Raw genomic sequence first — 23739 nt, 5'->3', positions numbered from 1 at the left:
CTGGATTGCAGAATTTTTTGGAAGTGTACTCAAGATATTTTTCGTAATAACCGAGTGGCAAAAATTAAACACTCTGGAATGCAGCTGAAGGGACAGCCCAACTACCCTGAGCATGTCCTGGTTTGCTTGAAATATGGTTGCCCTTTACAGGCACTCAATTCATCTTGAGGCCAATTTTAACAGTGCACAGTGCAGAAATGACTAACTGTTATGACATGCCCTGAACCAGCTCCAGTTCAGCTTGTGTAAATTCTACATGTGGGGTGCTTTTGGAGCTGACAGGTGGAATTTTATTGTGATGGTATTTAACTATTCCACCACAGTAAAGGCTTTTGTCTTTTATCTTACTGAGTTGCTACGTGTTGCAAAGCAAAGGCACAAGTTCTTTTTACTTTTTTCTATCAGCACATCTTGTGAAGTTTGTTGTTCAGGGTCTGGAAACATGGATAGGAGCGTCTTTCCAGGGTTCAACCATGCTTTCCAAATAGGTACTTACCAGTTCGTCTGTGGGTACAGGGCATCATATTGGGGTCTTTTTCTGGGATGGCTGCTGCGTGGTGCACCATGCTGGTGGTGGTGGAAATAGCTCATCCTTGGTTTAAGCCCGAGAGTGAAGTCAGGCTTAGGCCATACTCAGAGATTCTTTTCTGGCTACACAGCCAGCTGAGGAGTTTATGGCCCCTGTTACACTCATCATCTTTAACCTGGCTCATTTGGCATGAAGTGGGGATGGAGCAGTTACCTGAGGAGCCAGACAGGAGCTGGGGAGGGATGGGGACAGTCAGGTGTGTCACAGGTTGTGATAAGCACTTGGGAACAGGGCGAAAGTGGTAACCCCTTCATCCCCACAGCTGCAGCTGGAGGGGAGTGCAAGCAGAGAGCAGAAGCAGAGCTCATTCTGTCTCACAGTCTCTTTCTCGGTCTACTGGACATTTTCCTCCAACATAACAGGCTATTTTCACCATCTCTGTCAGCATTTCAGCACGCGTTTGGGAACCTCCTTTCCACCTCAGGTTAGTCCTAGGTCTCAGACACTGATAGTATTCACTGCAGGACTTGCAAACAAAGTCAGGTCATTTAGTGGCATCATGTTAACTGAGCTTTTAAAATTATATGTGTGGATTCAGAATCAGCACGCTGTTCCATAGGTTTCTTAACACTTTTCGTGATCCCGAAGACCACGGCCAGCATTTGTTGTTACTATTTCAGAAATAAAAAAGTGTTAATGATGTTGTATTTTTTGATTGAAAGCCCTAGTTGATTTTTGCTCTTTTATGACTTCTGCAGATTTTGGTTGCTTTGTCTGAAATGATCTATTAGTACTTGCTCTGAGATAAAAACTGTGTTTTAAGTGAAGAAAGCATTCTGGCACAAATTAGAAAATCCCAAGGAAGATAAATGAAAAATGTAATTAAAATGCCTTGAGGTTGAAACATTGTGGGAATTGTAACGCATAGTTTGCTAATCTCATTAGAAAAAAATACTGTTTTAAGTCACCTGGATATATTATATGCTGCTAACACCAGTCTGTTCCTTTTCAGCCCAAAAGGTTATGAACGTTACACTGCTTTGAGATCATTCTTTGTATTAGGTGATAGCATTACTTTCTTTCCTTTTCTATTTGATTCTTAACTTGTTTGTTAATTTTTCTTTACTGCACAGCCTGTTGCCAAGTTCTTTGAGTCCCGCTATGTGCAGTGCAACCTCAGGGACACCACGTCTGAGATCAGGATCAGTAGTTGTTTTCCTTCAGATGCTGCCTTGCAATTTTGTTCAGCTAATTTGGGCAGATACACCTCAGTCTCAGGGTGAAAGGAGCATCATGTGTGCTTTACAGGACCTGTGGGTGGCACCCAGAATAAGACATCCAGTGCTGCAGGAACGGAAACAGTTCTGTAGACCTACATTAAGGGCAGGTGTCTCAAGAAGATACTCAAATACTTCTGAAATGGTAAAATTTCTGGAGATTCCTCCTGGTTAGGGAATGTCCGGATATTTCCCCAACCAACATTTTTATCTTTGATTGTCTTTCCTCTCAAGTAATGACTGTTAGCATGAAAGTTATTTCAGTGCTGATTTTCTGTTTCTCAGCTGGAAAACGATTAGGAAGACTGTGGCTCAAACCGTATATTTGTAAATACCATCTACTGCTGTGCATCACAGGCAGAAGCTCATACCAGGCAACACGACTCAAGCTATTGCACTTGTGGGTTTTATGAATCTGCCTATGACAGCAGGGAATCGGCAAATCTGCTGCTTGGCTGTGATGGGCATTTAACATGGTTGCAAAACCAATGAGGAAAAGAAATAATCTCAGTGGAATCTTCTGGATGTGAAATGGCCTTTAAATGAATTAAAGCTGTGAGAGCAGCATTTCCCATCCCTTTCCCTCTAGAGGCCACACTGCAGTGGGTGTGCAATTTGGCTTTCTCCTTTTGGTGTTGATGGTTTCCACAGAAGGACGTTTCTTAAAGGGACCATCAGTGCAGCAGATGCTGTGCTCAGACCTGCTGCGTGACAGAGGAATGTGCTGGAAATGGTGGGATCCGATCCCATGGCGGGGCCCTGGCAGTTACATTGACTGCTTGGGTTTTTCTGCTGCTAGTTGTGTTGCTAAAATCTCTTGGTGGAGCTGCAGTTGTGTTGTTATCTTGGCTTATCCTCTGTTGGCTATTTGGGGTCACTTTGAGTTCTTTATTGTATATATAAAGTAACCCACAGAAAAGTTTAGACTATTTTCTTTGGCTTTTCTCTTCATTCACCACGTTAGTTGCAGCACCAAATTAGCAGAAAACTTTGTTTAGGCGTCAGTTCAACACAACACTTTGGCTCAGCTCCAACTCTGGGAGAGCTTTTAGATTAATGGGAAGTTGGGAGCGTAAAGAAGAGTATGGAGTCTGAAAACTTGTTCGGGTCTGCTCTTTAATGTTTTTAAAGCACAATCTTGCTCCTATTCAGCAACAGTGAAAGTTAAGCATGTTCTTAAGTCCTTTGCCAAGCATGGAGGGGATGATTTATATTGCTAAAGCGGAAACTTAATAGTGTCTACTTCTCTGATCACAGCTCTAACCAGGATTTCATAGAACAAGAGTTAGCTGATGCCATGCTCTGGAGTTCAGTTCCCATCCAAACCAGCCCAAACCTATAGCTGGGGTGTGTGGACAGCCCTGCAGGGTGAGCAAATGAAGAAAATAAGGGTTTGTGTGTGTCTGGGATGTTCTATTTGTTTAGTTCTTGCCCACCAAAGCACCTTTGTTCCTCTGGAACCTGTTCCCATGCTCTTGCAGTTTGGTGCACTTTCCTCATGTCCAAGCTGAGTAAACGGAGTGTGGGAAGTTGTTTTGGTTTAGCTTTGTGGTTTAATATCGTGGTTAGGCGGATGGAAATGAGGTGGCTGTATAAAGACATGCAAATTAATCTGAAGGCTTATGGTGAAACCATCTTCTCCATCAATGGGTTGAAACAAATAGTTGGAGAGTAATGGCTTTTATTTCCACAGGTCTTATAATGGTGGTGCTGTTGTGCAAGCAGGGTTAGACTCCTTTGAGGAAACCTGAAAGAGGTTCTTGAAAGTGAGCCCTTCCCGCTCTCTGCACGCAGCCAGCCGCCTCTAAAGTTTTTTCCCAGCTCGCTGACAGGCAGGAAGGTGGGGGCTGCAGGCAGTGAGATGGTTTTCGGCTTTCCCAGGGGCTCGATTGCTGCGGACGAGCCGGCAAGCCCACACCTGGGAGGGCAGCGGGTCCCAGGTGGCCCTGCGGTGTCCAGCCCGACATCCTACAGCTGCTGCCTTGGGGGGGAAAGAAACGCTCCATTAGGAGCAGAGCAGCTCTCCAGCTGCATACGCAGGGAGGTCTGAGGGGTCCAGGGGGCTTCCTGTTTAAATAGTTAAAGGGTCTGCAGAATTGGTTAAACTGTCAAAAAAAAAAAAAAAAGAGAGGGTAACAAAAAAATAAAGGAACCATCCTTCCTGTATCTGTACGTGTGTTGTCTAACTGTTCATTTGGGTTCAGTCAAATGCTTGTTGTGATTTTTCAAATCACTTTAATGGGGTTTAAATTATGTCTTTTGTAATGTAGAATCAGATTAAAGTTTGTGGAACTGTAGCTACAGTTCAGGAAAGCTCCTGCTTTAATACGTAAAAGCTAAGAGAAACGATTGTCATAAGCTATTACGTCCCCTGATGTAACATGACTGAGTTGTTTCAGTCTGTGACTTCTGCAAGACCCTGTCTTGTGGTTGGGCTAAAGCAACACAGCTGTTTATTAAAAACTAAAAAAGGTAGGTGAAGGAGAGAAAATAGTGCAGTCTTAGTTCAGGCACACAGGATAGTCAGACTGTTAAGTACAGGACTTCAGGACACACGTAATTGCTCCTCTGTAAAGAGGTGGGAAATTGGACATGTGTTTTAGTGCTTTGCAGAGCCAACTCCTGTTCAGCCAACACCAACAGAGAACACACGGCAAACTCTTTGAAGGAGGCTGTGAAGATCAGTCCTTGAACGCCACCTCTGCTGACCTGCCCGTCAGGCTGCTGTGTGACAGCCACTCGCTGTCCCGTCCGGGGGCTTTCCCTGAGCCTTGTTTCATTGACACCCATTGGGTCTGACACCCATTGCAGGACAAGGCTATTTCTTCTTTTACTGCACTGTGCAATGCAGATATGGCTGTTCCTAAATAGTTGCAAATAGCAGTCACAGAAGAAAGCTTAGCTGTGCCCCATTTTGTGAGTTAGTCACAAAATTTTGGATGTGTATGCACAGAAGTGTGTATACATGTGTGTAAGAGAAGTAAAATATCTTTACATGAATAGCATTTACTAAACTCGACAATTATCTGCATTTTTTCCTCTCTGCCACATGATGGAGATAATGGTGTAAGATATATAAACAGTGCTGCATGGATCATGCAGTTCAAATAAAGAAGTTTCAAGTTGCTGGTTTATAATAGTTCTTCCATTAATGTTGGTTTTGCACTGGAGTCGATAGACTAATTTTCTTATAGTATCTGTGGCGTGTTCTGTTTAAATCAGCATTTGGTTACTTGTCTTGTTCTGCATTTTTGGTGTGGTTTTGGTGGTTGTTGTTTGTTTGTTTGAATTTTTACAGAAGGCAAATGCACAGTAACACCCTTACCAAAAAATCAAGGCTATTGATGCAGCAGAATACCAAAGTTTCTATTTGGTAAGACATTCAAAAGAATTTGCTTAGCTTGCATTAACTTTATTGAGACTTTAAGTTGTACTTAAATGTACACAGTTTGGGGTCAAATACTAGTAGGTCTGTTGTGTCCACTCCTGCAAAACCAGCGAATTTGCCGCAGTTCCTGCTTAAGATGCGAAAAAGGTCACATCTTGGATCCTGCTCTTACCGTGAGTCTGAGTGTGTGCATCCTGGGAAGGACACAGTGGGATCTGAATTAGTTGATCCTTATGTGCTAGAACCCTTTCACCCGCCCTCTCCTCTTTTCTCCTTGAGCACAGGTCCTCATCCAAAAACTGTCGAAAACGTGTGCAAAATTCCCAGTGATTTCAATTAACCTTGGATCAGGCCCATATGCAAAAGCAAAGATGGATTTTCCCTTGGATTTTTTTTTTGTGACATTCAGAAATCTCCTGGAGAGAGATGGTATTTAGTTTTTATGGTGAGAGCTGCTGTGTTATCTTTGTAATCATAATGTATAACAAAACTGCTATAGGTTGAGATACATCCAGGAAGCAAGAATCACATGTTTCTTTCCAGTCTGTTAACTTTTTGTGGCTGTTATTCTGAGGATGCAAATTCCTGTGCTGATGTCAGTACAATTAGAGCTGCACTGTTGTCAAGTTTCTTTGATTGAATATTTGCTGGATGAAGCAACTCTCACCCTTTCCTCTCTGTAGATCCACCTGCCTTGTGGATCAAACATGCTGCTTGTTTAATTCCCTGTACTCAGGTCCTTTTACCTCGTGCAAAATGCTTATTTGAGGAGTTGTTCAACTTCTGTGATACTGCAAATCTGTCAGTCCAGTGTCTACCTAGAATTTTTTTTTTGCTTCAGTCAGATTTGTGTATGTTTGTACTTGGAGGATCTCATTTGATAGTTGCCTTTCATAAAGCGTTGTTGTAATTACATTAAAAGAGTAACTTGTATGTAAATGTACATTACAAATGCCAAATACAAATCAGAGAACTGACATGCTGCCCAAGCAGCAGCACATAACCGTGTGTGTGTGTGTGTGTGTGTGTACCCACGTATTGCTGTAATAGCTTCTCCAAATGTTAGGGTTTTTCCTCAGAAGACTTCTTCCAGAAATGCTCCATGCTCCAGGGTTCTGCCCCTATGTTTTTTTCATGAGAACAAAGATTAGTCCTTCATGGTCCTAAACTCAATGCATGTGCATGACTTAAAGGCATTACCTACCAATAAATAGGAGATTAGCTGCGGCTTGTGTATTTCCTGATCAGTTCGGGTTTTTTCAGATGGCTCGTTGTTATCCCGTTTCCTTTAACGATGGGACACTCTAATGAGTTTGCCATCTGACATACATCTGTTTCCTGTTAAACAATACCTTCATTCTTCTAGAGCTGCTAAACTCATCTTTTATCCTACCAGATTTTTATCTGCGCCTTGAAAACAGCATGTACAAACCCATGTCAGCATATTCATTTTCTTGTTGAGGATTTTTCTGATATATTGTTTTTGAGAAGGAATAGCAAAATGGGCACCTCCTTTAGTGCCTGTTTGTTGGAAAATGGGAGAACATGGACATTATTTGTATAATTAGGAGCTGGTCAGTCCAGCTACTGTTTGGAGTCTAATAATATTGACTTCTGTGGCTAACACTATACACTTTCTAATAGGTGTTCTGTCCTCCCAGCAAAGTAAGGGGCTGGTGCAAAAGGCAGTGATTTTGAAAGCTGCTAATATTGTTTCTTTGAGAAAAGAGCCTTCAATAGCTCAGTGATGGTCTGTCTCATGCAAAGTTAGGGCTCTGCGATCTTCAGGCTCTCTTAAATCAATCCAGCCTGCATTGAGTTTGTGCATCTGCCTCTGTGCTTCTCTTCTCCCCATGTTTTGGAACATGCACTCATGCTGGATCTCTGCCTGGGTCTTTCCCCTCTGCTGGTCAATATTACCCCTCTAGAAACTTTTTTTGTTTGTTTGTTTCATAACAGCTTTTTCAAGTGGAGGAAAAACTGGATAGAATTTTCCATGCATCATACAATCTACTTATCTGTCTCTACATAATGCCCATTATATGTTAATTTTATAACAAGTGCGTGGTGCTGTTTAAAAAAAAAAAAGCCCTGTCTTACGTGAAATTCTGCCACACATGTCCAAAGCACACCTGTTAGAATGGTTTGTAACCAAATTAAGCAACCATGTGGGGCACATAATGTTTTGTCTCAGGAAAGAATTTACTTCTAAACATTGACATATGGTAGGTGACAAGTGGAAATGCTTTGGATTTAGAGCTGGGGAAACAGAGGAAGCACGTTGCAAATATTTATTTGAGAGCTAGTGAATGCTTGAATCAGAATAATGATTAGAATTAAGCAATTTTGTATTTCTTCCCATTTATAACATGCAGTTCTCTCCCAACTCGCACAGGGTTCATGCTATTTGCTTGAAAATGGGGGAATAGCTGATTACCTCAGGTGGATGCTGGTGCATGATCCGAAGCTTTTGTTTTAATGATACTCTTGGCACTGTTGAGCCCTGTGTTTCTACCACCCTAAGTGCCGTTCCTTTGCCTCTGGCAGTGCTGTAAAGCCATGGGTTCCACTCCCAAGAGCTGTGAAAAGTTGTTTGTTGCAAATACAACTTGATAGTTTTACCACTGATGGCCCTGCTTCCCATGGGGTTCCACCTCTTTGGCTTTGTGTGGTCTTATAGGAAGGTGCTGTATGTGAACGTGGTCTTTTACTGTGTCCCTTGTGGAAGGGAGCCAAGAGAAGATCTTCTCTGGACATCGATAACCCAATGCTGTCATATTGCCTGAAGAGTTTTGTTTCTAATTGCATCAGAGTTTATTAACAAAGCCCTCCATCATTTATTTAACATATAAACATGTCCATTCTTTCACCATGCTTACATCTTTCATCTCTCGGAGCTGCAGGAACATGGCCGATGGCTTTGACAGTCATTCTTGTTAAGATTACAAATTACCTTTGTTGGGTTCCTTGTGGGGTCTGCAATTTGTCAAGGAGGATCAGGAAAGCAGTATTAATTGAAGCTTTGCAAGAAAATAAGTCTGCTTTGTCTGCTTTGGGCTATACCATGGATGATGGCTCTGCTGAGCTCCTCTACACCTTCACCTTTAGTCAGTATTGCGGAAAGCTACAGGTCTTCATAATGGTGTCTACTGTGACCTCTGACAGGGCTGGAGGGGAAACTTACCTTATTTCATGCTGTTTTATCAAATCACATCATGGGGGAAGTATATTTATAGCTGGAACATCAGTTTATCATAATCCAGATCTATTGGGCAAGCATGTGAAGAATTTTAGGAGGACAAGACACTGAACCAGATTTACTATGATTATTAATGTAAATGTTTTACTGTTAACTCCAGTGGGCAGACAGAGTTGTTTTATTCTATTGTAATTTGAACATATTTGTAAAGAACCATCTTTTATAAAGAAGTTGTTTAAAAAAAAAAAAAAGGAATGTAAAAAGAACTTAGGTAAAGGGAAGATTGCTGTCCTGAAATTTGAGGTTTATGTATCCTTGGAAACCAGTATATTTTTTTGATATTCAGAAGTGGGTTATTAGACTTTTCTTTATAATGACAATGGAGAAGGCACAGTTTGGCACCCACAGCTCAGACGCTGCAGTGGGGATCTCCTTGTAAATCCAGGTTCCAGTGGTGATGGCATCTCCACGAGCCTCATCAAAGTCCGGGCAAGTGACAAGTGAGGTGCAAGTTTGAGAGCCGCTCTGTGGCGGCTGCGGTACGTTCTCCCTGCAGTGAACAGGTGTTCTTGCTGGTGGCCTTTGTGATATTAGTACTGTCAAAATCCTCTTCATAACCATGGGCTTTTCTCCCCATTCTGCTAACGTAGGGAGCAGTGGAGGTGTAGGTGAGAGCAGTTTCAGGGATGTTGAGAAAGCTCTTACGAGGTGAGCCTGTCTCGTCCTCTGGCTGTTTATGCCCATCTCTCCTTCAGTATTTACTGTAATGTTTGTAAAAAAAGATAGCTTTTCTGGAGAGCAAAGCCTGCTGAACTGGAGACAGGGAAAACCTGAATAAACAAACATGTGCCACAGATTAGTTAAGAACATCTGTAGGTTTTATATTGTTTTGAGAACACATACCACATGGTTTTTCATTTCTTATGCTTTTCTAGTTTCTCCCTTTCTTTCTGTCTCTCTCTTTTCTTCTTTTTAAATATATTGCTAATAAAGGTTGGAAGTAGAAAGCACAGCTGGACTATGCATGACATGCCACTGTTTAATTTCTAGCTTGGAGGATGAGAAGAAGAGTAGTTTTATTGTATCCTAGAAGAGAATAAAGCCACATGCAAATTCCAGCCATGGACATCTGTTTCCTCTTTGTGTGAAAGAATTCTCATATTTGGAAGGGAATCCCAGTTCTGAAGGGACTGATGAGGGTAGGGGGGGAGGAGGTTGTTTTTTTGTTTTATTTTTCTTCTGGTTCTTCTCCCTCCTCCTTTGCCATTTCTCCAGCGTGCTCTCCTTGCTCCCTGGTTGCTGTGTTTCCTTTTGGACAATGTCAGTTTGCAATGTAGCATGAGATATTGGATGTGTGAATTTCGAGTTATGTTAAAATGCTATGTTGTAGTTACAAAGAGTTATTATTAACTTTATTTTATTTAATTAAACAGTATTTGATGGGAGGACTTTTTCTCTGCTGTCGGTCTTCAGTACTTGAAGATTGGTATTTTTTTAGAAGTGGAGAAGTGTGTATCTGTTTTCCTGGCTGTGAAGTGCAACTGTTTCTAGAAGTAACTTATTAAAAATAATGTTTTTAAATCCATCTGTGTCAGGAAATTTAAGTAGATCTGTAGAAACAAGAATCTGCAACGTTCATTTCATTACGTTAGGCATCAGGTGCTAAGGACTAGAGTGACCAGAGTAAATGATAATTTCATTGACCTATAAAACATTTTAGAATAATGATTTACAGCTGTCTGGGGGCTTCAAACTTTTGTGTGTGTGTGTGTGTGTAGGAGTTGACTCTGTTGAACAAACAGCACAGTTATATAACATTGGGCCAGACATGAGAGCTGGTACTCTCTGTCTATTTTATATTAACGTCAAATGAGAGGTTGGTGGAGCTTGCCAGGGTTTCATATTTGCTGGCAGAAAGTCACCCACATGTGTGGACCACATTTTTATTGTTGCCTCAGCCTATTTCAGGCATAAATATTGCTGCCTGGCAGGGTGTGATTCTGTTCATTGCTGAAGAGCTTTTCTTCTAAAAAGCAAAATATGAAAAGGAATGAAATACTGTAAATGTGCAAATTAAGAAGTATCCCCAGACTGTGAGATTTTGTCACGTCTGTCGTGGTAGAGGAATAAAGGCCAGTAAGCCATCTAAAGGCTTTTGCATTGTTGGGCGAGTTACCCTCGCACAGCTATTTCTTTTTGCATATGTTAATCCTGCTTTTGGGTGTGGGCTGTTGAGTCTGATCTCTTAGGGGAACAAGCCTTGTGCACACGGGGTGTTTGCGCACACGGACGCACAGCGGCCTGCGCAGCCTGGGGCGTGTTTGCCATGGAAATGTGGCAGAAAGGCAGAGGCTGCAAAGAGAAATACAAGTTCCTATAAGTTTCTTGAAGTTATGGGTGTGAGGAGAGAATAAAGGCGATGAAGGGGTTTGAGGAAAGGCTTGTAGTAGGAACTGAACTTTCAACAGAGGCTGTGGAATAGATGTCGAGAAGAAATGTGATAGAGGTCCGTGTTGTGGGAAGATCGCCGAAACCGGCTTGGAAATTATTTGGCTTCAGAGAATCTGATGACAAAACCCAAATCCGCAGGAAGCCAGACTCCCTTTCGTTCCAGCGCCCATGTGTGGCTTTTGTTTTAAAGTCAGGATGTTGTCAAATAGGCTCTGATGGATGACTGTAAAAAATGGTGGACACCTCTTGTTAGGATCTTCTTGATGCAAGCCAAGGTGCTGCTCTGCTTGTTTTTGTTGGTGGTGTTTCCTAGTTTGTTTTTTTTGCAAGTTTCCAAAACCTGTTGAAGTGTGACTTGTGAATGTTTGGGCCCTTATTCTGCAGGCATCTTAGAGAGCAGGTTGCCCAGTGTCTGTGCAGGTCCCACTGACGTGCATCCCAAATCTTCCCGGCTGTTTTGGAAGCCTGCGCGTCGCAGCATCTCGCGGGGCGCACAGGGAAAAGTGAAGCCGACAAGCTCCATGCAGTTCTGGTCCCCGCTGAGCGGGACACGGAAAGCAAACATCACTACCCTTGAAAATCAAACAGCAATCAAGAACAAATTTCCTCTTTAACTGAAATGCTTCTAGCTAGGAGATAAAAAAGGGTTTATGTCAAAAGCTTCCCTTGTTGTCTTATTAACAGCTGCATAATTTTACGACTCATTCGCGTGTAAAAAAAGCAAAACTTGGAGACTATTTGAAAGCTTGTTTTGTTTGGTGTACAGCTGGATACAGAGCGTTTCCTCTTCTCTCTTCTAACAAATGCGAAGCAAATGTAGTGGGTATTGTTGGGGTCTTTTTTCTATTTTTTTGGCCTAGATAATAGAAGATTATGTTGCTTTTCATTTTACATTGTAAAGAAACCATGCCATTAAACTCCAATTCAACAATGATGCAGCAGTATACGGAGATATATATATCTTCTTATAAATATATTAGCACATATTACTGTCAAATAGCTGGACTTTTTCACCCAGTATTAAAAACAAAATTTAATTGCTACACTAGGGTTTCAAGGGCCTGATAAATAAGAGCCATGTCTGACCTTTATTGTGGGGCTCTGAGATGCCACCAGGGATATTGCTCATTGTTCAAGATGACAAACTTCCTCTGAGATTTCAGTTTGTCAGCTCAATGTACAGCAGTGACATTGATTTCTTCTCACTGCCATTTCCTGCCTGAATAGATAACAAATTTTCTGTGGCAGGTGTCTGTCAAGCTTAGTTTTGCCTGGCAGATTAACTTAATAGACTCATTTATTAATCATTAGTTGCAACACAGTGAAGCAGACAGTACTCTTTAACTCTTGTGATATTGAATGGATGTACCATTTCAGATTCCTTTGTGTAGCTTGAAGTTGGATTTAATAAGCTGTTCATATCTCTGTAGTGAATGTTTTTAACCTGACATCACTCATGTTACTTTTCATGGCAAAACCTGCGTAAGTGCTAATAAAATGATGCACAAACTACAAAATTAGCCTACATAAGGGGGAAACTGATCTGACATGCATCATGCTTAAGGAAGGAAGATAAGAGTAGAAGAAAATAGATATGTGGAAGACGATTTGAAACTGGGCCTGGCTGGCTGTTGAGGTGGAGAAAAGAACTGCAGAAGCGTTTAGGAAGGGGCAAAGTAGACCTGTAGATACAGCTGTAGGGCAATTCTGGCACAGGCTGCTCTTTCCCTAGGGAATCTTTCTTCCAAGGTGACACCTGAGCTGAAGATAGCAAAGGCAGAGTTGCTTCCTGAAGTGGATTTTGGACAGGGCTTGTCAGAGTGGTGAAGGAGGAGGAAGAGCCAGCAGAACGTCGTGCAGAGATTTGAGGAGGACAAAACTGTAAGGGAAGGCAAGCTTGGAATGTGATGTGTCTTGTTGCAAATAATCACTCTGTTCATGGTGAAAACTCACTTACTCCATGTGTTAGCCCTGCACAGCCTGCAGAGCTGATGGACATGTTTGCTTTTTCTCCCATGTGTTAAGAGACTTGGTCATTAGGCATTTATTAGGGCAAAATCTGTAAAGGAGCTGGAATTGCACAGGCACTGCTGGGAACACATGGCAACAGGAATGAGCCTAGACGGAGATACAGGCTGTTGCTGGACAGAAGAACCTTTTGTTGTAGGTGATGAGAAAAGAACCACCAAGCATCTCCCTTGGGTTTTGGTTGGGTTGTGGTAGCTTTTCACAACCTGCTTTAATTCTCTGGGGAGATTGTTAATGTGAGATCACTGGGAGATGTTCAGAAAAGTTTTTCTCTGCATCTGATGCCCAAACTGCAAAGCCCTGGTTGCAGCACGACTGTTTTCTGCTCAGCTTTTGTGAGAATGTGTATTCCTGAAGATTTTATTTTTTGCCAGGCTGTGTTCCTGGTCTCAGGAGTGTTTCCGGAGCCATCCTCCTGGCTTTCTTGGCTGAGCGTCAAACCAAGCACGTCCCTGCACTAGATCATACTGCTTATTGCTCTTCTAGGCCACCCTGGTAACGATACATTAACCTCTCAGCAGGGAATGTGATAAACAAAGTGAAACCAGTCATTGAATGGCAGCATACATAAAGTGTCCTTAAAGATTCGTAAATGTAATAAGCTGCAGTTTGCTGAGTGAACAATAACTGTTCCTAATTTAGTCAGTCAAGGAATGTGCCAACCTAATTTGCTTTTGTAACATTATGTTGTGGTATTTTTCTTTTTTTTCCCCACCTCTCCAGATTCCTTTCTCTCTGGTACAATTTCCCCTCTGGGAGTCCTTAAAGGTAAGTCCTCTTTAATGATAGAAATATGTTACACATTTTACATAGGCTATCCATGGTAACTCATCTAACTTGGTTATCACAATTATGGGTGCATGCAAGAATCAGTAAGTATGTACCAGCCTACCTGTGCATGCGAAGATCATTTGCCTGAATATCTGAAAAAACCCAGGGAACATCTAACCATTGATATATGGCATGAAGTCTGAATTTTATTCCCCAGCATGCCAGAAATCTTATCTGCTACCCTAGTTTTTACTGATTAAACTGGGAACCATCTTGTGTTGTGGCTATTTGTTAATTTTAATTTTTTTAGCATTTTACTCTTCAAGGTAAGAGGCAATTGCAAATGATACACAGGAGACTGATTTAGCCCGGGTTTATAGGCAGGGAGAGACTCTCAGCGCATCGCTGGCAAGCTATTTTGATTGGCAGTGTATGCGCTGTTTCAAAGGTCATTCAAAGAAGGTGTCAACTGCATGATCTTTTAATAGTGCAGTCTTTAGAATGATGTGTTGTTCTCCCACTAGCTCGTTGCTTTGTTTATCATGCGCAGAGTCAGCGTCCAGATTTTTGAGCACAGAGTTGGATTTGAAGTCATGTCATTTCTCTGTCCCTCTGTTTTTTGCTTTAACTCACAGCAAAAGATCACAGAAGGGTCAGAGTTTTCTCACGTGCTTTGAGATCCTGACTTGAAAGCACAGAAAATTATTGCAGATCATTAAAACAAAATGTAGCAAAAATATCATATTTATAAGAGAGGAGCTAGAGAGAGAATAGTTTTCTTCTTCTTAAGGGTGCTGGACTTCTGAGAAAGCTTGGCACTGAGACCCCAACTGGGAAGGATGGGAACCACTGGTGATCTTCCTTGCTCCTTGCTGCTTCTCTTGAGGGAAGAGGGCTTATGTTCTCATCGGTCCGTGTATGCTTGGTTGGGTCATTAGCTTGTCCCCTTGTGTGTCAGTAGCTTGGTTTGTTCTGGAGGAACAAGCCCACAGTGTGAATGTTTGCATCTAGAGCAGGGGTGTCAAACTCATTTTCACTGGGGGCTACACCAGCCTCGCAGTTGCCTTCAAAGGGCCAAATGTAATTTTAGGACGATATGAATGTAACTACTCTGATGTAGCCCCCGGTGAAAATGAGTGTGACAGCCCTGATCCAGAGGCTTCAGGGAGTGAGATATAAATGGGAGTCCCAAGGCAGGAGGAGCATGAAGAACATGAAGAGCTTTCACAGAACAGACCTGTGTTTTGCAGAGGATTCCATAGGAACTCCACAAGCTTGGTCTGATGTGGTGTCTGGATATCGTTCCATTGCACAGGGCAGCTTTGGCTGCCTTATTAGGAATCTGTTTCCCTGCCGGTGTCTAGGAATGACTTTCTGTAAACTCCTGGGCAGTGATACTGGCCTGACCTGCTAATTGTTAGTGCAGCAGCCGTGTTTGAGAGCAAGAGGTGGCAGTGCTAAAGAAGTGCAGCCTTCTTGCCAAAACCACATAAAACAGCAACGTTGTGTAGCTGTTTTCAGAATGTAAAGTTGTTTTAACTAATGTCCACGTAGCTGTGACAATAAAATGTATTGTTTAGATTGCGGGCTTTAAAGAAGACTTAGTTCAACTAGCTACAGGAGTGAGTCACTTAGGATGAGGCATGATGTTTAATCTAAAGAGGCCAGTGCAGATCTGAAGAGAAACAAAACTGGGTTAGTTTGTTCCACAGACCAGTTGCAATATATTCTGTGGAAGCAGGAGTAGAAAATGGCAAAAATCAGTCTTGCATGCTCCAGTCACTTTGGCTCAGGACATGGAGAGAACTTGAGGTTTGTCACATCAAAGCCAGGCAGTGAAAACAGATTACGTTTTGTTGGTCTGAATGAACCTCTTAAAAAATTGCCCTGACAGTACAACAAAAGAGAAAAATCATTATGGTCTCATCAACAGTGGCCAGTAGCATCAATAGAAGTACGATTCAGGGTAGGGCTTCTCATGGGTGCATGAAGAGACGGTAATTAAGAAGAGGTAGAAGTGCAAAGGACAAGAGACAGTGTGCAGCCTCGACACAGAAGAATTTACTGAAGCTGTTGGTTAGATAATGCCTGAGGGACTATTCTGCACTGTATTAATGGGGTTACTTGAGAAAGTAAATGCGGGAGCGGTTGTGTATGATGTGTGTGGATCATCTCACAGAAGAGAACAGTACGAGTCCTGTGGCTGTGTCATTTTTAAAACCATTAGAACAAAGTTATGTAAGCTGAGGGATGATAGACTCAGTCTTCAAATTCCCCCCAAAAGCTAGTCACTGTAAAAATGAGGAAAAATATCTTTCCACTGTAAAAGACAGCTCGTAAGGCACGTGGAAGAAGAAGAGTTTCCTTTTCTCTAATGCATGTGCTGGCTGTAGCCAGCAGCAGAGTATTAAGCTTAAAGAAGCCCAATAAAGGCTTGTTGTAGGCAGCAAATCAGGTGCCTCTGTATCCCATTTTCTGTATCTGCTTTGCTCCAAGCTGCTGTGATTATTCTTTATGCTTTCAGTGGACTTTAGCCACATATTTATGTGCACAGCTTTCTTCTGTCTGTGAATGTAGACTAATTGTCCTATAGGAGAGTAAACTTCGATATCGTGCACTAAACTAAGAAGAAGATTGTACAGATTACTGAACTATAAGGTTACCTACACTGTGTGTGCTGGAAAAGGGGTATTGCAGTAATTAGCATGGAATAGATACCGCTTGAAATAGTGGCTTTTCTTCGAATTGCTCAGGTGAACACACAGTTTAGAAAGAGTCAATAGACTAATTTCTTGGATCACAGTGACTCAAGAAACGACAGTAAAGAAATGATGGTGATTTTAATAAAAAACAAACAAAAACAACAACAAAAAACCCTCATTTTTTTGAATGTAGGTAGCATCCAATGCTATATTGTACGCCTAATGTCCGTTCTCTTCCCAATTCTTAATTTTTCCATATTTTGAGTTAGGTGCAAATTATTGATACAAACCAAAGGGGAGAAGGAAACTGTGCTATGAAGAATCAGATATCAGGACAGAGATTGTAATTCTCTACTAGGGTGAGTTAATGTAGTGCTTCTCTGTCTTTTTAACCTTACAGCTAAAACAATTTTGAAGTCTCCTCAGAGTTCAGGGCAAGAAGGGGCATTTCATATTTCGTTGACTCCACCAGCCCTCAGAGGAGCACCGTGGCTGATTAGCACTGTGGCAGTTTGATCAGGTTTAGGTTCTTTTAGGTGGGGTTAGTGCTTCTGATCCCATCTCAAAGCCAGCTGGCCTTGAAGACCGGCAGCAGAACATAGTTGTGTGCTTCTCCAGTGCCTCCTGAGCCCAATGCCTTCCTTATTAGTTCAAGTTTTGGAATAACATTGTAAGATACAGCCCCTCTGTAGGCTGCCTTGGAACTTCCAGGGTGCCTCTATAACTCAGTTTTGAAATACTGTATATGTGTTCTTCATTGTGGGAATTTCAAATTACAGGGCTGCATATTTGGCATGAAGTTGTTGTGGGTTCCAGGGAGCCTGGCGCAGCTCTGGCTCTCACCTGCTGCCAGGGCTATGTCATCTCCGCTCAGATGAGTGTGACACTGAAGTTCATCCCTTCTGTGTGATCTTCTATTCTGCTCTATTCATACGACAGAAATGCAAAGCATCCTTCCCCCCCCCCCCCCCCCCCCAACAAAACAGAGTTTTAAAAAACCCCACAAAATCAGGAGCCTCTGGTTATGTTCGAGTCCAGAAACATCTTGTCAAAAGTGCCTGCTGCTTACGTCTGAGTGGAAATGGTCCGCTCCCTTGGAGAACAGCGCTGTAAGATAAACCCATCTCAGGTGAAACAAGACTCAGTCCTCTTGGGTTTTATATTTCTGCATGTTGGCTGCACTTCAGAGCCTCTGAGAGTTACTCCAACACAGCTGTACATGGAGAATGCTCTCTTTATAGACCAAATGTATTATATGTCTGGAGAAAAGGCTCTGGTAGCCAGTGAGGAGAGAAGGAACAGGCAGGGCAGGAGGAAATAGTTCTCAAATGAGTAGACTTGAAAAATAAGGGGTTCTTTGGTTGGTTGGTTGTTTTTTTAAGGAGGGAAAACAAACCTACTATCCTGGGAACCTTTTGTCTTTTTCATTAGACAGGTCTGATTCTGAGATGAGACACTTGGTCATTGCTAAGACTGTATAACGTCAGGGTCCGGCTGCCTTCACCCTGCAGAGCGTGTGTGCCAGCGAGTCCTGCTCTTGCACACACAGCCTCTCTGGGAGGGCTGGCACTGACTGTGCTGCTCCATGGGCCCAGCACCTGCAAGGAAAGATAAAAACCTTGGGCTGACCAGGCTCAAGGTGATGTCCTGGCTCTTCTGGCACTCAGTGGGGCCCAGATTTCCCTCTTTTTATCTTGGTGCTGGGCAAAACCTACAGTGAGCCCATGTGTTTTTTCTTTGTCATTGGCTTTAGCAATAATACAATTCTCTCAGCTCTGTAAGTCTTACCAATTAACAGGTGTTTTATAAGGAGAGATATTTGGTTGGACCTTCAGAGGCAATCGCTAGAGATATGGAGGTGAGATACACAGGCAGGTCCCTCTTGTGGGAGTTTGTAATGGCTATGGTGGTTATGAGATAGTGGTGTAAGGTGCTGAACAAGCAGAGGAATGCTTTCATGGCTTCAGAAAGAGACAATGGTTTGAAGAATATGCACAGGCTCTTTTCCACCCTGTGAAATAAGCAGGACAGTGCAGTAAAGAGAATGGGAGAGTCCAGCTATTCACCTGTGAGGCTGAGCAGCAGAAGTTTGGTTGGATCAGAAGTTCCCCATGTTGTTCCTAAACTGAGCTCTGCCCACGTGATGGAGAGCAGGCATGGGATTTGGCTTACACTTCCTTCAGTCCCTTTTATTGTGTTCAGGCTCAGCTGTCGCCCCAGGCACAAGGCAGTCGTGTTTAGAGGAACAGAGCTTGGGAAAACTCCTGGTAGACTGGACTAAAGATCTACATGAAGGCATTGGCCATGTACTTGTTTGCTTGGTTCTGCTAGTTGGACCTCCAGAGAGCTCAGTTTGTGGGGACTGGTATAGACAGCATAGTGTGTGAATAATCCTGGTTTGAGGGTGGGCTCAGCCTTGCTTGTAGCTGTCAGTGCAGACATGCCTTTGAGACGTCTCTTGAAGCGTGCTGTGCAAAGACTGCTTGGGGAGTTTCCATGGAGGGCGAGGACTCTAATCTTGGTTGGAGCTCATTGCACCTGATTTTTAAAGTTAATATGAATGAAAAGTATACAGAATGCTTCTGCCCAGGCAGCTGAGGTTCTCAGCAGTAATATGTGTTTATAACTTGACCATTGAAACAATAAACCACATGCTATTTCCCTCCTAAAATTTACAATCAAATCTGTTGCTGTTTAACAGGGTAAGTAGAAAATAGAGGAATGTAGCCAAACTTGGCCTAAAATGGCTTTTCCTGCTCTATAGGTAGGTGACAGCTTTCCTTTTTTGCTGGAGAAGCAGTCTAGTATTTCTTTTCTGCTGTGCTCAGCTGCATATAAGAGTAAATGAAACCCAGGCCCAACTTTAAACCCATTTCCTTGCAGGCAGTGTAAGTGTTCTACCATACCTCGCTCCGTCTTTGAGTAACGATCGGGCTGATTTAGGGATTAAGCCCTAACCATTAAATAACGCTAACGTGTCTGCCATTTGCTTAGGTGCTGTATCAGGAAAACAGATTTCCATGGTGCCGTTTCAAGGCGTGATGTAACTTGCGGCCAATGTGGCGTGTGCATGCCATTAGCATAACGGCTGCATTTTTCTCACAAAAGAACAATGTACCCAACAGCTGTTCAGCAAACAGCCGTAGCTTTATTAGTGTCACAGTAAGTGTCATTCACACACTCTCCAAGCACAGTTGAAGGAATGCTGTATGCCATCTGCACCAAAGAGAAAGAAACAAATGCAATCCTTACTTACAGCACTGCAGACACGTTTGAGAAAGTCAGATGGTCTGGGCTCATCAATGCAGCATTTAAAACGGCAGGAGTAGAACAGGCTCACGCAGTCTGTAGATACAGAGCCAGATTGTGATGCTCTTGGTCATGCCTAGACCACAAGCAGTTCTCTGGAAGTTGCTGATGCCAATGGTGTCTGGTAGAATATAGACGTAATCAACATAGAGGGCTCACCATTTGATTCAGATACTTGCTTCTTGCTGAAGAACCTTAAAAGACTCATGTAGTTTTTCCATGTAATTTATTCACACAAGCCTGTATGAAGCACAGATTTATTAGCAGGCAGTAGCAGTGCAGATGCTTAAGGAAAGCTGTCCTAACTTTGAAGTGATTTTTCAGAAGTGCATTTTCCTCCCCAGGCATATATGGACCTTTGTGCCATGGAAACTGAGCGTAGCTGGCATATTATGTTCTGCCTTGCCATGGAAACATGGTTTCGAAGACATTTTCTTTAACCAGGCTTTTAGCACATCCATTTTGATTTACATCCAAATGGATCACAGACATCAATGCAGTATTACATGGGGAGAAAAAGGGAATGAAAAGCTTTTAACATGAAAAATACGCTGTTGAATGTAGGCTGACTTTTGTTCTCTTTCTCTCAATTTATGTAGGATTTGTGTGGGTTTAATTCTAGTGCCAAATTCAGTACGAGCATAAGTGAGCACAACTCTATTAGTGTGAATAGAGTCTCAACTTTTATGTCAACAGTGAACTTAGATCATTGAATTTTTCCCATGTTTGGGCTTGCATGTTTCCTGCAAGATAATATACACATGTACTGCACATGTATTGCACATATGCTGCACATAAGCACATAAAATTCACTTGGGAGGATGTTTGGCTTTATGCTTTTTGACTTTATGTATAGAAACTGCAATCAGCTTATGAATTTTTTGCTTCTCCTGTAGCTAATGTGCCATGCATCTGTAAGGATCAGCCATGCAGAATGCCACGTTGCAAGTAAAATACCTAGTAGCAAAGACAAGCGTGAGAATTGCTTTTCTTTCCTCAGTCTGCAGGACTGTACAGTCGCACAAATCTATGTGATTAATTTAGAGAGGTTTTTCTCCTCTCTGTTATCATGAAGTTGAACACTGCCTTGAACAGAGGGGTACGTAGAAATACTACAGATGCTTATCATTGGAGTGAATTGTAATATTTACTCAGCTGCAGGCCTCAAGTTCAGTCTATGCCTTGAAGTCTGCTTGTGTCTTGGCGCCTGAAGACTAGCAAGGCCATGGCAGAGGTGTCTCATTCTCCGTGATGCTTCCTGCAGCATTTGGGATGTTGTTCTGGTCATCAGGTTTGAGAGAGGTGCGAGTGTTGCGCTTTGCCAGGATCACCACAGCTTGGATGTTCTGAATATAGACCAAGATCCAGCACAAAACTGACAGTTGACCTCTGCCCCAAACCTTTACCACAAACACAAGGCAAAGGTGACAGGCACGCAGAGGTAAGGAGTTGTGTGAACTAGTCAAAGATTTGTTTTTTAGATTGAAAGGCCTTTGGTATATCCCAAGAGAGACTTTTCCAGTGTGCCTTCTGCCCAGCAAAATGGGGTGTCCTTGTATTCTCAGTATCAAAAGAGCTAAATAGTGTTTGTGGCAAGAAGCAGAGGACACTGGCCTATGGGACAGCATGAAATGGGCTGGTTAGGAAGAAAAGTGAGGTTCTGCCCACATATAAAACTTGAGCCTTCTCTGCGAACATTATCCCTGTGAATAATTGGAAATCTGCATTCAGGCTTCCCACTGTGTCCCATCCCTTGAGGATACACCGGCTGTATTGCTTTACATGGTGCAGCAATGCACAGCGAGATTTACATATATATCACATAAAAGTGTTTACAAAAAAAATTAGCATGTGATTGAGCTGGGAAGCTGCAGAGGGCCCCAAATGTATGAATTTCCATGCGCTTCAGCCAGAAGATTTATTTCCAATTTGTTATTCATAAGGGAAGAGCGAGAGATTGGGATGGGGTCCTTTGAAGTGGAAAACAAAGTCTTCTATTCAGCCTTTAGCTTAATAGAATACACATGACACAGGCTTGGCATGGCGGCCCGCTTTCATGTAATGTGCTCCTTGTCGTTTTCTTTCCTGGGCTGTGAATACTGGTGGGAATGGGTATTGCCCTGGAAAAGTCTGGCTATCTCCTGCTGCCTTCTGCAGGAGGAGCACAGTGTGAGCAGGTAGGAGCCGTTTGGTGACGGGGAAACCAGACTGATCCAATCGTTGCAGTCATGTTGCTCATGATTCCTGGTGTATGTTTTATATTGAAAGAGCATGTGTAGGAAAAGCAGTGTAGCTGCAGGGCTTCTGCAGGCATTACACGGGTGCTTCTGTCCTGCTGGGCAGTCCCTGAGCAGGGAGCTGTGACCCGCGGGCTCTGAGCCGGCCTCTGACACTCGCTTTTGTGCATGACCTGAGCTCTCTCTGTTATCCCCGGAGTGGAAGTGACTCTTCTGAATTTGTGCAGCATGTAGGATTGCAGAGCATGATCTGGACACTGTATCCCTGCAAATAGCTAGCGATTCTGTCCATAGTTGGTGTTTTGGGTATATGTGTGTGGACCCTGTATTTCTTTCCAGGAGCAAGGCCCTGGTTTTACAGTGATGTTATTACCTATATCTGCAAGCCTCTAATAGGTTCTGTGCTTTGCCCTGTATTAGTACTGTTAAAAACATGCTCGATACAGCACAAAGGCAAGTGTTCCTGAAGAACTTGCAAGCCCAACATACTGCAGAGCCCTGTCAATTGGTGGGTTTGTGGGCTGTGAGAGAAAACGTGTGACCTTTAGCACATCAGCTTGGCCCGCCGTGTGAGTGTGGTTAGAGAGAATTTGGGTTGGAGTCCTGCTGGTCTTCTTGGCCCTGTGGTACTTGTTCCCCCAGCTTCCTCCGGGATGATGTCCTCCTGCCCCACTTCTGTCTTGCTATTCTGCGTATTCAGGTTTGGAGCTCTGGGTGAATCACCGAAATCAGAGATGGAAAGAAATGCATGAAGTCATCTCACCCTACCCTTGCCAACGCAGGATTATTCCCCACAGTACAGTCTGGAGTGCCTTCTCCGGTCTATTTTTAAATGACTCGAAGGAGAGGGCTTTCCTCTCCTCCCTGGGGAGGCTGGCTCTGCTGTTCACTAGACCTCACTGTTGGGGAATTTTCTTCCTGTTCTCCAGCCTCAATTCTCCTTTTCCCTAATTTAATTGAACTGTTCCTGGCTCCACCCTTCTGAACCATTTTCTGTATTGCTTGACTGTTGCAAATACCTGTTGTCAATTTGCAGGCATAACGGATGGGAATTCATCACCGTTTGCCCTGCTTGGCAAAGGCTTTTTGTGCAGAACTGTACTGGGAAGCCAGGCTTTATCAGAAACCAGATTGCAGAGCTACATGCCAAGAAGTGAGAATGACCTTTTCCTACTTCTTTGGACAATGTCATTAACATAAAACCCCATCATGACTGAGAATAGGCTGGGCTTCTGGCAAAGCCATGAACATCTGTATTAATGTGCTGGTTTTCCTCTTAGTCCTCCAGCAGATTTTCCGTAGTGGTTTTTTGCATATCAGAAGTAATGTCTGGCTTTTTGGGTTTAGTTGTAGATGTATAGATGTTTGGAGAACATTTAATGAAAAAATACAGTAATTCTGTTTTTATCAAGTGGCTCCAGAAGTTAAGTTTCTAAACCCAGACTTTCAGTTTGAGGTTTCTTAAGCACCTGAATTGTTTTGAAAATGGGTTTTGAGGGCGGGATTTGTGCTTTGGCAATGCCTAGATGCTCTGGAAAGCTTCTGCACCTTTTGTCTTAGGGGGCACACGTCCTTCATCCAGCATGGAAGAAAACTGCGTGTCCAAAGAGCCTAAGTTCTTCCAGAAAAGCGTCATACTGGTTTGAAGAATTATGAATCCTTATTTATTTATTTCTGAGATGAAAATCAGTTTCTGCTGCGGGTGACAGCAGAATAAAAACCCATACTGAAAACACCAGGAAAAGAATGGCTAGCATTAAAGAGACTGAAATCCCTTTAGTGCTTTTTTACAGCAGAGCTGCAGCTATTTAGCTATGGCAGGATACCAAGCAACATTGTGGCTGGCCA

General features: G+C 42.8%; 1 protein-coding gene across 3 annotated transcripts in view; it reads left to right on the top strand.

Annotated features, from left to right (window-relative positions):
• Window positions 1-23739, top strand: part of SLC25A26 (solute carrier family 25 member 26) — an 81434-nt gene that overhangs the window by 42609 nt on the left and 15086 nt on the right. For 2 of the 3 annotated variants that reach the window (XM_082060384.1, XM_082060382.1), the window contains one exon: window positions 13596-13640. The exons of the other annotated variant lie outside the window; for it this stretch is intronic. In XM_082060384.1, coding sequence (XP_081916510.1) covers window positions 13596-13640 — 45 coding nt within the window. The remainder of the gene's footprint in view (window positions 1-13595; window positions 13641-23739) is intronic. 3 annotated transcript variants of the gene reach the window in all.

Source organism: Streptopelia decaocto, assembly GCF_964273445.1.
Source record: "Streptopelia decaocto genome assembly, chromosome: 8".
Classification (NCBI taxonomy): Eukaryota; Metazoa; Chordata; class Aves; order Columbiformes; family Columbidae; genus Streptopelia; species Streptopelia decaocto.
Note: the sequence above shows the minus strand (reverse complement) of the source record. Positions and strands in the feature narration are given on the sequence as shown.